The 16628-nt window shown below is 38.5% G+C and overlaps 1 protein-coding gene across 6 annotated transcripts in view; it reads right to left on the bottom strand.

Moving 5' to 3' along the window:
• Positions 1 to 8366: 8366 nt before the first annotated feature.
• The window catches only part of LOC113520740 (broad-complex core protein isoforms 1/2/3/4/5), a 205466-nt gene continuing 197204 nt past the window's right edge, over positions 8367 to 16628 (bottom strand). For 5 of the 6 annotated variants that reach the window (XM_052897486.1, XM_052897484.1, XM_052897487.1 and 2 more), the window contains one exon: positions 8367 to 16613. In XM_052897486.1, coding sequence (XP_052753446.1) covers positions 16264 to 16613 — 350 coding nt within the window. In that variant the 3' untranslated portion in view covers positions 8367 to 16263. The remainder of the gene's footprint in view (positions 16614 to 16628) is intronic. The other variant, XR_008253117.1, reaches the window with a different exon arrangement.

The following is a 16628-nucleotide window of genomic DNA, read 5'->3' as shown; positions in this document are numbered from 1 at the left end:
ATAGTTATTATTCGACATAATAAAAAATGTGCCTATTGTGAAATTTGTTTCATTTTTCAGGTCGGTACAGCATTAAAATTCATTTTGTCAATTTTGAGTTAATCCATATTACGCGACATAAAAAAATACATTCGAATAATTGAATACCTTCTCCTATTTGAAATGTATAGAAGAATAGCTACGCAGTCATAATATACCGTGTTATAGTGTCATTCTTAAACATTCTTGCTATTCGTTTATCAACAGGCGTTTTAACAATTAGAATTACTTCTTGTGTATAATGTCCTATAATCTCTATTTTACTAGAGGGAGACTTTGTACAAAAGTCGTTTGCTTGGGTACCTCTGTCCCATTTGTGTTTCAACCGTGAAACAGTTGTGTTTGCATGGCTGTGTTTCGGTTTGAACGGTGGGATATGGCGTGAATTTACAGGGTACAGAGGAATAACACCTGAGTCTTCAGAATGGCAACGCATGGGGGGTATCATTGGCGAAACAGTATACTCTGTTATGTCCATGGTACTGCTCATGTCTATAGGCGACGGTTACCACTTTTCATCAGGTGGGCCGTCAGCTTGTTTGCCATTCTAAGTTGTATAAAAAAATCTTTAGTTAAACGTAATAATTTTAATATTATTATTATCATTTCAGACTGTACTCCTGTCCTGTCTACTGGATATGTCTTCCCTATAAAAATATAAATAACTTAATCTATGGAAATCAAAGGGATTTCTAGTATATTATCTCATCAAATGAAGATTTAATAGTATACCTACACATAAGTATGTACTATCATGAGTCATGACAGCTCTATCGGAGAACGTTTGATTTGAGTTGGAATCCCAGCATATACATGGGCGCCGTCAGAGTTATTTTCAGGGAAGTGAGTATATATATATATATATATATATATATATATATATATATATATATATATATATATATATATATATATATATATATATATATATGTATACTATCGGTATACGCTAGCGGGGCACCAGCGAGTGGTGATAGGTGAGGGTGAAAGTAGGTCAGTTAGCCCATCTTAAAGAATTCCGTGAGAATTAACCACGATGGTTTCGAGAAGGAACCACGTGGAGTTCGACCTGATAGGGTACATTGCTAACAATGGAACTGTTAGATCCCATTACTAACAATCCTTTTCCCCCCTATTGCGCCATGTTTTTTTTTGATGGGTGAAAATGGTATGGTAACCCCGCCTGCGTTAACGGGATACGCTGGCGGAGCACCAGTGAAGGGTGATAGATGAGAATGAAAACAGGCCAGTTAGCCTATTATGATGAATTCATCAGGAATTAACTATGATAGTTTCCAGGGAGAATCGCGAGGAGGTCGACCTGGTTGGGTATAATAATAATAATAATAATAATAATAAGCCTTCCAAAGTCCAACCCCGCGTCCGAGCTCACCATCTAGCTCACGTGGAAGGCGGTCACGCGTATAAATAAAACCTACGCGGCTAAAGGGGCAATGGCAAAAATAAAGATGGCGAATAATTATAACGGAGACAGTATAGGGTCGCTGCCTGGGGGTCGCCGGGGCGCGTCTACAACTGGCGGTAGGCGCGGCAGAATGCGAGCCAGCCGACCGGCCCCACCACCTGGCCGGTCCGACCCCTCGCCATCGACATCAGCTGGCTTGGCGCCGGCAGGGCCGTCACAGGCCCAGCAATCGGTGCCCGCCACTGGTGGTACACGTCGCATGAGGTGGACAAGAGCCATGAATGAGGACCTCATGCGTGCGTTCTTCAGGGCTACAGGGACAGAAACAGGCAGAACAGGATACCGGGCAGTAATGCACCGCGAGTTTCTGCGTCTTTTACCGGATCTAACCGTCTCGGAACAGAACCTAGCCGACAGAGTTCGGTACATACAGCGCTCTGGTATGTTTAGCGCGACCGAACTCGAACGATTGCGAAGTGAAGTTGTTCCAGAAGCAAACTCCGCGACCGTAGAGCAACCAATCTCAGACGTGCTACCTAGCGTAGAGGTGGTTGCCGAAACGCTTTCAGAAGCGGATGCGGACGGAACAACTTCCCAGGATATAGAGCATATGAGGAGCATACTAGAGGAGGCGATTCTAGAGATCCGAAGAACTCCCCTCGAAGAGAGACCGAAGCTTCCCCGGATATATCCAAATGTGGCGACGCGGGATGCCATTGAGGCCACAAATGGACTGCTGCCTCAGTACCTTGAGGGCAGCGGTGACCTGGGAGAGACGAGTTCAATCCTGTTTGGCGCTGCGTTGGCAGTATGCCGATATACCGGCGCAAAAATGCCCCGGGCTGGACGTAATATCCAAAGGGATAATATGAAACCAGCCTGGAAAAGAAGGATTGAACGACGGATCGCCCAGGCCAGAGTCCTCATTGGTAGACTGCTCTGCTTCAGGGAGGGCAACACACGCCCGAGAATTATGCGCTCCGTAAAAGAGGCCTTTGCTGGGACAGGGGTACGTCTGTTCCAGCCGGACTTCGGGCACAAACTTACGGAGCGCATAGATGAACTGAAGCAGAAGATCGCTGCATGGGGGAAGCGACTCCGACGGTACTCTGAGAGGGTTGAGAGGTATCAACAGAATCGCCTCTTTATGAGTGATCAACGGAAGTTCTATAGGAACTTGGAGCGCCCAAAACTACAGCCCACAGGACAAAGACCCGAAACAGCCAATTTCGTCGCCTTCTGGAGACAGCTGTGGTCTGAACCTGTGGAACATGAGGAGGGCGCATGGATGCACGATGTTGAGGAAGCATGTGCTCGAATAACGCCGATGAACGCCATTGCCATTACGGAGGAAGACGTGGTTGCCGCGATCCGTCGGGCTCCGAACTGGAAAAGTCCGGGGATCGACGGATTGCAGCACTACTGGTTAAAGGCGTTCTCGGCCAGCCATGCGACCTTAGCCGTGCAATTCCAGAGTGCCCTCGAAAACAGGACGCTCCCGAACTTCCTTACAACCGGGATCACTCATTTAGCTCCTAAGACGGACGATACCGCGGATCCATCTAAATATCGCCCCATCACTTGTCTTACGACAATATATAAGACGTTAACATCCGTTCTGAGCGCTAAGATCTCTCGTCATGTGTACGAGAATAAGATCCTATCTGGCGCTCAGAACGGATGCAGGGGCGGTAGCCGCGGATCGAAGGAGCTGCTCCTCATTGATGCTGTCGCTGGCCACGTGGTCAAGCGGAACCGTCGGAATTTCTCCGCCGCCTGGATAGATTATAAAAAGGCGTTCGATTCCGTGCCCCATTCATGGCTCCGGAGGATACTCGAGCTGTACAAGATCGACGGTACAGTTCGAGTGTTCTTGGAGGCATGCATGGGGCAGTGGACGACGATCCTGACTATCCAGGGCGAGCGATTGACGGATACCGCTGACCGGATAGAGATAAAGAGGGGAATATTCCAGGGCGATTGTTTGAGTCCACTTTGGTTTTGCCTGTCCCTGAATCCACTCAGTACTTTACTGGAGAATTCGGGGACTGGATTTCAGTATCGGAGAGGAGGTACACGAGTGTCTCACCTTCTGTACATGGATGACTTGAAACTGCTAGCTCCGAGCGTCGAACGCCTGACGGAGCTGCTAAATATCGTAAACGATTATAGCAGCTCTATTAGGATGGCGCTCGGAATAGACAAGTGCGCGGTCCTCCATGTGCAGAGGGGACGGGTCACTCAAACTGACGGGATCGCCACAGATCCCTCTAATATTAAAACCCTCTCCGAGGCTGAAACATACCGGTATCTGGGCATGTCACAAAACATCGGTGTGAAGGAGACGGATATGAAACAGTCAGTCCGCGAGGAATTTTTTGCGCGCCTTACAAGAGTACTGAAAAGTTCTTTATCGGGCGCCAATAAAATCCGAGCTTATAACGGCTGGGTCATACCCGTACTCCTTTACACTTTTGGCGTGCTCAGATGGTCTCAAACCGAACTCGAAGCCCTGGATCGGAAAGTCCGCACAACTATGACCCTCCATAGAATGCATCACCCGAAATCGTCAGTCATGAGGCTGTATATCCCGCGGAAAGCTGGTGGTCGAGGCTTGTTAAGCGTTAAGACCATGCACAACCGCGAGATTGACAGCCTCAGGACATATTTTCTGGAGAAAAGAGACGAGGGTTTGCATAGAGAGGTCATAGAATGTGACAAAGGATTCACCCTCTTTCTCTGGCTAAAGAGGACTGGCGAAAACCCGAAGTTTTGGGTACCTCTCAGCGGGAGGCCGTATGGAAAGAGAAGGAGTTGCACGGAAGGTTCTTCAAAGCCCTTCACGGGCCGTACGTAAACACGAAGACCTCCGTGCACTGGCTACAGTTCGGTGATCTCTTCGGAGAGACCGAGGGTTTTGTCTGTGCAATACAGGATCAGGTGGTTAAGACGAACAATTACCGAAAGCACATTCTGAAGGCTGGCACTGAGGACATCTGTCGAGCATGTCGCCATCCTGGAGAGTCACTCAGACATGTGCTTTCGGGTTGTTCAGCTCTTGCCAACACAGAGTACTTGCACAGGCACAACCAGGTAGCCAAAATACTCCATCAAGAGCTAGCTCTGAAGTACGGCCTCGCGAATGAGAGGTTACCGTACTATAAGTACGAGCCACAGCCGGTCCTCGAAAGCGACAGCGTCAGGCTCTACTGGGACCGATCCATCATCACGGACAGGACTGTTCTTGCGAACAAACCTGATATCGTGGTGATGGACCGGGCACATTCGAGGGTGTTTTTGGTGGATGTCACCATACCGCATGACGAGAACCTCGTGAAAGCCGAAACCGAGAAGAAGAGAAAATATCTCGACCTGGCTCACGAGGTGACCGAAATGTGGGGGGTGACATCTACCGAAATCATCCCAATCGTTATGTCGGTGAACGGTCTTATCCCAACCAGTCTGGAACAACATCTCAGACGGTTGGGATTCCGAGGCGGCTCACTCCCGGGAAAGATGCAGAAAGCGGTGCTCTTAGATTCTGCCCGCATTGTACGCCGGTTTCTCTCCCTGGGGCCCTGAACCCCGGCCGACTGTGCTTCTGCCGGGGGTTAGTTGCCATCTCCTCTCCTTAAGAGGGGAGATGAGAATTTTGGTAAAATTTAAAAATAATAATAATAAATTTATTTATTGACCGAGAAGAAGAGAAAATATCTCGACCTGGCTCACGAGGTGACCGAAATGTGGGGGGTGACATCTACCGAAATCATCCCAATCGTTATGTCGGTGAACGGTCTTATCCCAACCAGTCTGGAACAACATCTCAGACAGTTGGGATTCCGAGGCGGCTCACTCCCGGGAAAGATGCAGAAAGCGGTGCTCTTAGATTCTGCCCGCATTGTACGCCGGTTTCTTTCCCTGGGGCCCTGAACCCCGGCCGACTGTGCTTCTGCCGGGGGTTAGTTGCCATCTCCTCTCCTTAAGAGGGGAGATGAGAATTTTAGTGGAATTTATTTGCTTTAAATAGGGTAGATATCGGTGGTCTTATATTACATAAAGTTTCGTGCCTATTTAGCCATTACAGAATAGCATGCAAATGTCACATTTTGATAGGAATTGATTAATTTAATTTATGCATCGACAACTATATTAGATATTTATCTATTCTTTCTTGAAAAATTCGTCAACAGAGTAAAAGCTTTTGCTAAGTAACCATTTACGTAACACAATTTTAAATTTATTTAATGGAAGTTCCTTTATATCCGTAGGTATATTGTTAAAGATTGTCAAACACATCATATAGGAATTTCTTAATAAACGGCTAGTTTTAGGAATTGTATTGGTCACTAGTTTTTTAGGGTATCTTGCGCTTCTTTGTATTTGCTCTTTTGCTTCTGTAAACATGTGCTTATTCAATTTAACAAATATACCCGCTTCAAGTATATACAGACTGGGAACAGGTAATATATTTAGAGACTTAAAATAAGGCCTACAAGAAACATCAGGTGCAATATTACATATAGCACGTATACAACTTTTTTGCGCGACTAGAATTTTCCCAACATCAACGCCATTACCCCAAAGTAGCAATCCATATCTAATCATGGATTCAACATATGAAAAATATGCTGTAATAGCAGTATTTTTATTGGCTATCTTGGTTAATTTGTAGAGTGCAAAAGGGAATCTTTTAATCTTTGCACATACCTTTTCTATTTGTTCTTTCCATGTCAATTTAGAATTTATTGTTAATCCTAGAAATGTCACACAATTTGCATTATTTATAATTTGTTCATTTATATGTATATTAATTGAAGTATTTTTAAAGTTATTAAAATTCATCATTTTTGTCTTTCCTACATTTATTAGAAAATTGTTTTCTTGTGTCCATTATATTGCTAGCAATGGAATTCTCAGTCTCCATTACTAACAGTCCCTTTCCCCCCTATTACGCATTGCTGATAAGGCGCAAGAGGCAACTAGGGGAAGTAATGGACAAGGAGTGGGTAGCATCTCTATTAAAACATCACCAAAGCCTATCTGCGGTTGCCAACTCGCCTGCCAATCGTGACAACTACTGGCAATAGTCCTTAATAGTGAGAGGCTTATGTTCATTAGTGGACAGTTAACGACTGCTATAATGATAGTATACTTACCGTAAATTTCCAGAAAAGATAAAAAAAAAAAAACTAGTTTAATTATATCATGATATTTATGTTTCAGTTTCTGCCTACCCTAATGGGAGATAGGCGTGACAGATATGTAAGTATGTATGTATGTATGATATTTATATTTAGCTGCTGTGAGTATGATTAGGTATGTATAAGAAAACATATAAGAGCCGAGCCAAAATTTCTATTTTTTTTTATACCACTTAGAATGGCAAACAAGCTGACGGCCCACCTGATGGAAAGTGGTAACCATTACCTATAGACATGAGCAGTACCATGGATATAACAGAGTATACTGTTTTGCTCATGATACCCCCCATGCGTTGCCATTCCTGAGGACTCAGGTGTTATTCCTCCGTACCCAGTAAATTCGCGCCATATTCCACCCTTCAAACCGAAACACAGCCATGCAAACACAACTGCTTTACGGTTGAAACACGAATGGGGTAGAGGTACCCAAGCAATCGATTTTTGTACAAAGTCTCCCTCTGGTCTAGTCCTATTGTAGAAGCAAACTGTAAAGAGTTTGTGTCTAAAATCGATATCAGGCGCTCTTGCCAAAGTTTCTGATTGGGGTAGACTAAATTTAGTCCAGATCAACTCTACTAAGACACAAGCTTGCACGTTCACCGCTAAGAAAATCCCATTTGCTGTGGTTTTGAAGATTTAGACATGTTAGTTACTATTTATTGCCAATAATATTGGGTTCCTCGGTGTCGACATATTCAGTCGAGTTTCACAGTCGTCTGGAAGACAAGATCAAGCTGGCGTCTAGAAAGCTCGGAGTGCTGAATAAAGCGAACCAGTACTTCACTCGGGGACAAAGATTGTTATTTTAAAGTCACAAGTTTGACTCCATGTGGAGTATTGTTCTCACTTACGGGTAAGAGCTCCTGGATACCAGCTTAGTCCTCTTGACTCAGTTCAAAGGAGTGTTATGAGATTTGTCAACGATTTTAGCTAAAAAGGTGGTATGAAGCCTCTATGAGATTTTGTTCCCATTGTATTTTCTTCCGGATTGTGTTCTAAATAACTCCTCGATATGACGCCTACAGTACTCCTCTAAAGTTTTTTTCTAGAGACTACAGCAGGGGTTCTTCAAAAGGGCGTATTACAGTTTCTTAAGGATCAGTAACGTGTGTGTGAGATCCTTTGTGTCACAGACGTTCTTAGGCTATCGTAACACCGTTTATCATCAAACGGGTTGTATGTTTGTTTGTCACCATAGTAGCATAAAAAAAATTATGATATTTATCGAGTATATACTTATGATCTTAGCAATATATTTCCTTAAAGGATATAATTTATTATAGTTACAGTATTGGCGGCTGTAGGTGGGATTGTGTATAAGAGTAGAGGTAATTTTTTTTAATGGATGATAATGGAATGGTAACCCCACCCGCGCTATCGGTATACACCGGCGGGGCACCAGTGAAGGATGATAGGTGAGGATGAAGCAGGTCAGTTAGCCTATCGTGACGATTCAACAAGAATTGTTCACGATGGTTTCCAGGGGGAACCACGTGGAGGTAGACCTAATAAGGCATATTGCTAGCAATAGGGCTGTCAAACTCCATTGCTAACAATCCCTTTCCCCCCAAGAGTAGAGGTACTAAAAAAAAACTATTTTTGTTTAGTACCTGTACTCTTATGACAATGATACGATTATAAGTTACGATATTTATACTTAGCTGTAAACATGTAGGATAAAATAAATTAAAATACCCATCATCAATGGAATCACTGCGAGTTTATTTTATACTTTTATTACATCCAACTGTTATACTTTGCATGAGAATTCGAATGTAGATATCGAAACGAGAAATGAGATGGATCAAACAAACAATTTTCACTTGAAAGTTAATAAAAAGCAATTACTGTGCTACGCTCCATCATTGTCAGTGCTTATCGTAAATATATACATAGACAAAGCATTTCTTTTATGACATAGGTCCGATATCTAGAAAAAAAAATATATGCGCCACTATTTTGGCGGGAATTAGTGTTTGTGATTTTTGCAATTTTGCACGCGAATAAATAATTGAGCGCCATTAATTTCTGAATAATACGGAATTTAAAAATGGAATATACTCCTAACATAATTCCAATTTGATTAAATCCTTTTTTAAAGTTTAGTCAATAAGAAATGGCGCCAAAACTAAGATACGTAACCAAAAACAATGATGGATTGCAACAGACAAAAATGTCAGATACAAAGATACTTACAGTACTAAGTTTTCCGACCATTGATATGTACCTATCTATCAACTGCAACCCGAGTTTATTCCTTAATCACATATATCAACAACATCAAAACAAGTAAAGACACCATTTCAACTGTCGCTGGAACCCCGGGGTTTTCACTCGTGAGATCAAACACACCGATTTTAAAGATAATCGCGAATACACAATATAGATATGGTATTATGTTATTTAGTTTTACTTCATGAAGCTATTATTAAATTGGTTCTTCACGATATTTGACAATTTAATAAGAAACCGTCATATTTGTGAGTATTTTATCGTATTGTGAAAATTAACTAATATTACTTATACCTGTATATTATGTATAAAAATTTATAACTCACAAATTATTTTATAAATTTTAATTCTTACACGTTAATTGAATTTGCAACTATTTTCTATTTTTACTAGTTTGGCAGTATGTACAAAATCTAACTACCTAATAAATATTTTGGGATTATCAAACACTGGTTTCATATAGCAGTGTCGTGGACTAATCGTGTGCAGTCCTACAGATAATAAAATTTTAACTATATCAAACAACAAAGGTTTTATATATCCATTGAGCAACATACCACGTTATTATAAACATTTTCACAATTACCTACATTCTTTCAATTTGTCTAGAGCAAAATCGCGGTTCCAGCGGCCGTTGAACATCAATTCGTAATTCGATTTCATTACATGCTACAACAATAGTACTTTAAGTGTCTTCACCGACAATAGATGTTCAACTTACAACAATTTCAAGAGAAGCCCTAATTCTCTATAAGGGCCGCTTAGACGGTCCCGCACACCTAGTAACCTTATTCGATCAATACACAATACTATGAAACATTTTTTTACATTTTCCACTCGGACCCATCCCGAACATTAAAAGTATAACAAAACTCATTAACTAAATGTATTTAACACATATTTTCATCTTTGTTCAACGATGGCAAACCATATTTTTTTTACATAATAGTAACACAATAGTAGTTTAGGCTAAATAAAAATGTCTTATGTGGCACTTACACTCGTTTGTAATCAATAAATTAGTTTGTAACGGCTCGAGGGTATGTATCACTTAAGACACTGGCTTATAAGAAAAGAAAATCAATGATAATAAAAACGCAGATCGTGCATACATTAAATTACGAAAAAGAGAAAAATCTAACCTAAGTGTCAGCAAAAATATAGTGCAGTAAAAATTAGAATTGCCACTTAATTAACTTTCACATATAAATTGTTTTTTTTTAATCATAAAAAAATATATCTGTGTATAAAATGTGTCACCCAGGCATAACAGTAACAGCGGCGTGCGTATGTTAAAAGTTCGCCGCAGAAAAAGAATTTATTGACGCACTGAACGTATCAGTTCGCAGCATTTTGGCGGGAAGTTTGCTTTCATACGGCAACTTTCAACAAGATGGCGCCACAACATATTGTGTAGATAAAAGTTAATTCTAGTTCATATAAATGTTAGTATATTGTATGTTGTAAGCGTGTATATTGTAAATATTTTTATTTTATGTACTGTAAAGAGTGGCTATCAACGATTGCTCGACCGCGGACATGATTGGTACTTAATAATATAATACTTATACTTTTATATTAAAAGTTGTAAGTGCACTTTGAGTTACGGAACTATTTTTATGTTAACTAGATACTGTAGGCCTAGCAGATTTGTCACTATTGTTAAACAAATAAGAAAATCACAGCTACAAATATTGTTTGCATCAATAACATTCAACTGATAGACTTTTGCATTATGATATAGTTTTAAAAAGATGGAAGCCTAAAGTCACAAGAGGTTATACTACCAGAGAATGGTAAAAACGAGATTTCCATTAAACTTTTATGGTTTTTCAGTAAGTAGTATATTTTGTTTCTAATTACAACATTTATACAATGCCTTATTCAACGGTCATTCTAAAATTAGGTGTACTATAATAAACATGTATTCTTCGGTTGGAGGATACATTTTTTTTTGGTCATAGGTATGTGTTACTGTAAAAGGCCGTATATTAGTAAATTTTAGGTTTAATTAGTAAAGTAAGTAGGATTTACCAAAATGATTTTGTAAATGTAAAGATTTTATTAAAAAGATAATTTTCGGATTTTAACCAAACCTAAATCAAAAATATGCTGTGATTATTTTAGAGGCATGGTACCTAAATGTAAAAAAAAAAAATTACTGGCGCTATTAATAGACCTATGAGGGGGGGAAGGGATTGTTAGTAATGGAAACTACCAGTCCTATTGCTAGTAATATACGCTATCAAGTCGATCTCCACGCGGTTCCTTCTGGAAACCATCGTGCTGGATTCCAGGTGTGTTCACCATGACAGGCTAACTGACCTGGCTTTTCATCCTCACCTATCATCCCTCACTAGTGTCCAGCCAGTGTATACCGTTAGCGCTGGCGTGGCTACCATTCCATTATCATCCATTAAAGAAAAATAGAGCTATGAACATTTGTTGACGAAACAGTTCGTGTTATTGAAACAAACATTAAAAAAGAACAATCTAACTTTATTTAATTCTATTGTTGTAATAAACTAAGCGTTCTGTATAGTTGAGAAATCTGCTAAGTGAATCTTATTGGTAAACGACAATAAACGTAACTATGTATGTATATAGTTGAGGTACTATGGCTGGTTGGTTACTATTGCTACCGGCGATACGTTACATTATTTTACGTGGAAGATACTGTTATGAATATTAAAGCTATGTTTACATAAGATTAAATCGACTTTAATTATGAAAAAAAAAAAGAAAGAAATAAGTTTAAATGGAGAAAACCCGCAACATTTCAAATCGAGAACGCATTTTTATGTCTACATTCTCACTCACTAATTTTGTGGTTTTTTTTTTATTGTGTTAACTGGTTACTCATTTTATTAAAATTAAGTAGTTTTTTTTTTGTACAGATATATATAATTTAATTTGATAATAATTTAGAAATTGTTTAAATTTATTGAAATTTACATGCCAAAACCTTTGAATTTTGCATATTCGTTAAAGACTTATTGATTTTTGTAAAGTTATCAGATTTCTGCAATGAGCATCGCATAAAATGGTTATTTATCTAAAAGAGAAGTAGATACTTACATGGTAAGTATTTTTTTGATAAAGTAGTTTAATATTATTCCTTGGTACTAGTATTTTTTTTATTTTTAAATAGAAAATGATTATGTCATCTGTGGTATAAACGATGAAGTCGATTTAGTCTTAAAAAAAGAGTATCATTTCCTCGGTCGAGCATTTGTAATATTTCTTTATAATTAACTATTGTAGGTACTGGTAGGCAACACTTTTGTTTGTGTCAAGCCAATAGGTCCTAAAAGGCAAGAACCCAAGACAGTAACAACTATTAATAAAAAAAAAAAAAATGTCAAGCCAATGAACTTTACATAAACAGAAATGTTGCCGGTGAACTATTGCATTTTCTATATGGATATGATTCAACAAAAATAATGTTTGTGTATGGGAAAATATTTAACAAATGCTATAATAAAATTGATATTTACAATATAACTGTCTATTGGTAAATATGTCTTGGCTGGCTGGTAATACATAATGTAAACATCACGCCATGACCACAAAATCGGACAGGCGGATGGCTTGTTACGTTACATAACAAAAAAAAATAAAAAATAATGAATGGAGGTAATACTTAATCTTATAGAGGTAATACTTATATTATAAAAGCATTTAAAACAGATGTTTGTGAAACAGTTTGTGAACATGGAAAATTGATATAAAATCTATGGTCTACGGTAGGTATTTTTTTTTTAATTGCATTACAGATTATCCAATAAAAATGATAGAATGATACGTATTTTGATTTTATAAAAAAGTCGCAAAAATGATATTTTGAATACCTACCTTGAAAATGACATTAAGAGGTTGAGTATATATTTTACCTTTTTTACCGTTTTGGATCACGTCTTAAATAAATAACTCTCTATAGACAAAAAAGTCGACTTTAAGAGCTAGTGACGTACCCGATATAAGTATAAATTATGTTCTTTGTATATTTTCTGTGGTAGAAAAAAAGTAAATAGTGACATTTCGATATTTTTTTTTTACAACGCCTCAATGTCATTTTAGAGTCTAGCGTATTGGCATCTTATTTATATTTACCTAGTGTATAGGCTATTGTAATAGTTGTACTGTAAGAAGGCATTCCGTTGTTGATTATTTGTGCATTACCCTACTTAGTAACACAGTCGGTTTATAAAGTATTTCTCTGTTAAACTTAACATAATTAACTGGCGAAGAAGCGAAATTATATTGCGAACTTGACGGCGTATATTAAATTTACGAAAAAAAAAATTTCTCACTTTCATCTTAAACATTAAAAATGCAGTATTTTGGTATACATTGCAAAACATTGTAATCCTATTGTTAACGCTGTTCTTTTTTTAAATTTTGGGCGTACACACGCTACGGCCATTTTGAATTCCCTAGCTGCGATTGTTTTTTTTTTTTGTTTTTTTGCCGACACATATCCAAACTTAACATAGTAAAAAGACCTAACAACAATCACCAACGGCTGTCTCCGAAATTTTATGTAGTTCGCAGCTGTTCATTGAGATCAAATAATTTAGAATTACAAACACCAAGAAACGATACAAAAATTGGTGGGAAAAACCAAATAAGCACAGGGCAGCAACAATTCCAGTCGCGAACGCGACCGCCAAGTATTTGTACAGCGAAAACAATAAACACAAAACATTATAAACTTTATGGAGACTATACTAAGTTTCACTATTAATAAATCCATTAGTAGAATATATAAAAATCCTTTCCATTAATGTTTTCTATTTACTATATAGTTAATAATATCACGAGGCGTTCATTCCCAAACGATGCCGCGATACATGCGTAGTGTTTGTAGTCACTAACTTATAATATTTACAATTTAATCTACCCGCTTGCTTTTCTCTTCTAAGCTCCAGCTAAATGTTGTATTACGTTTTCGAACCCATGTTATTGCATTTACTAGAAAACTGAACCCTCACCTCGAAGTGTCGACGTTTTCTGAGGTCGTTCCATCTCTTTCTAACCACCCGAACGCAGCAGTAAGAATGAGATGGAACGTTCAAAAAACGCGGCAAGGGCTCTATCGCATACTTGCAAGAATAACATTCGATAAAAATTATAAAAAAACAAAATAATATATTTGAGGTATTATGAAACACTGGAGGTATATGCTTGTTAACGCAGGTATAGCCAGTTCAAAATCGAAAACTAACCCGCGGTATTAATTTTAAATTAACATCTATTTTTAAGTTGAGGTTATGAGAACTTATATTTTTAAACTATCTGGAAATAACCAAATAACTTTTCGTTATACTTAAATACATATCACAAAGTACGAATATGTAACATTCCGCGAGAATGAAAATAAAATACGAAAACTTAAATTATTTCCTTAACCCAAGTTACTTATATTGAAAAAAAAAAAATAAATGCAAAAAAATAATGTTGCTTTGAACGATCGAACGTTTTAAAAAAAATTGCATTGCATTCCTGTGTACAGAGCTCGTACAATTAGTATCAACGGTTTCTTTGAAAACTGTTTTAAAAACAGAATCACTTTTAGTGATTTGATATGTTCCAAATCGCATGGATAATGAATAATGTTGGATATGGCACAATGTATTCAAATTTTTCTCAACACGTTTAGAATTTTAAACTATTTCTTTTTTTTTTTTTAATTCATGTAAATAATTTACTGAAAATAACTGTTTGTAGATATTATCTCCGTTATGTTTCTTTGGCTTTGTGAAATATCACGGTGTTAAATACTTTATTTCATATGTAGGTATTCGTAGAGATATTTATTTTATGTGATATGTTGAACTAAGACTCGTTTAATTTATAATTGTCCGTTTGTTGAATATACGATATTTTTTTGTCAACGTTCACCCTGAGACGATATGTATGATTTGTGTCCCAAACGAATGCGGTTCCCAAGTAATTTCCTACATATATGTAAATAAAATAATTTTTATACAATCTGCAGCCATCTTATGGTTAATCCTATGATTTTTTTGAGAATATAATAATAATAATAATAAATCTAATAAATTTTCAATAACGTGACGTCCGCTACGTTGGTCGACATTTAAATAAGAGTCACTATACACTCATAGAGAGAAATCCGAAAATGGATACAGGTTAAATATAATTCTATCAATTAATACCTAATATCTACGTAATTTTATACAGAAGAAATGATTAAATTTTACTCATGATTCCAAATCATGCACACGTATACGATCGTCGAACCAGCACTATTCGAAGACCACGCACAGGCTCATGTGGCGTATCTCTATTCTCTACGTCGCTCTACTCACTCATAACCCTGTATTATAGGCCCTAGCCTACGGGGCCCAGTCACTGGAGCAGATCACCGTCCACCGGTCACTGGTCACCGGTCACCGGCCACCGGCCGCCGGCATCGTTCCTCGTTCACCGCCTCCGCTCTCCGTCGTCCGGCTTCGCAGATGCATTCGCACAACGCGCTAGTCTCCGAACACCATCCGTATATGGCATCAGACGAACGAAGGCACGGCTACTTATACATTGATGACTATTATTTAATGAAGCCAAACGCACATAGAATAGATTTATATTGTTCAATTAGACGTAATTTTGTACTTTCGAAATCAGATTCTAAGAAGTCTTTAGATTTTTACTCAACATCAACATTATTTTTCTTTTATTCTAAATTTTATTTTTGTAATTAATCCCTAAATAATCTGTATTTTTTTTTTATTTAGATTTGGCGTTCCGAAAAAAGTTACATTAAAAAATATTTTCTTTCCACTTTTAAATTTACTGTTTAAAATTTGTACGTTCTTTTTTTTGTACAGTTACCGAATCTAATTTGACACTAGACAATTATCGAAAAGTGTTTTTTTTTTTAAAAATGTATCTTCTCTTTAGAATACAGTTGGCATTATTTTGGCAGTACTAGAAATATTAATACTTTAGTATTGCTCTGGATTACATTGTCATATTGAACACTGTTTGAACATTTTCACTAGAAAATGCCAGTAACTTGCGTACTGTATTATTTATTAGTCACAAAGCGAAGTCCGACCCTCGAAGCGTACACTAGACGGCTGCTACGAGCCGCGTGCGAGAATACTGCATGTAATTTTAAACCTAACGTCAATATTTTACTAATTATAATACGATTAACCATTAAAATGCGGCAACGTCCAGCATTGTTTTGGCATTGTCCATTATATTGCACATTATGTTATGCTATCCCTTTCGTATCCGCGTCCATTTGGCCATATTTCAAATATTCTTGGTCCTCGTAGCCAAGTTTATTTGGAATAGGGAGTTTTACCACCGAATTTAAGCCATGGTCTGAGGTCATTGAAGACCAGGCGGCAGTTGCGGTCCATGGTCGCTGGCGCCCAAATCGAACAGGTGGTGCGGGGACGGCGCCAGGGCGCTGTGAAGGGCCGAGGTCTTCAGCAGCCGCTTCAGCATCCCGCTAGAGCCTCGGTGCTGGAGGCTCTTGTGCGTGGTCAGCGAGTTCTTGGTCCTGTACCTTCGGTGGCAGAACTCGCAGACGTACAAAGTATCGGACTGCTCATGCTTGTCTTGGAAGTGTCGTTTCAAGGAATAGTAACAAGAGAATGTCCTGCGGCAGTATGGACACTCTTGGGGCTCGTTGATGCCGCCGGCAGTTGGCGGAGGCATACGGAGGGGCGGGACAGCTGGAAATCAGAAAT

This window comes from Galleria mellonella, unplaced genomic scaffold (assembly GCF_026898425.1).
Source record: "Galleria mellonella isolate WM207_F2 unplaced genomic scaffold, CSIRO_AGI_GalMel_v1 utg36, whole genome shotgun sequence".
NCBI classification, from domain to species: Eukaryota; Metazoa; Arthropoda; class Insecta; order Lepidoptera; family Pyralidae; genus Galleria; species Galleria mellonella.
Note: the sequence above shows the minus strand (reverse complement) of the source record. Positions and strands in the feature narration are given on the sequence as shown.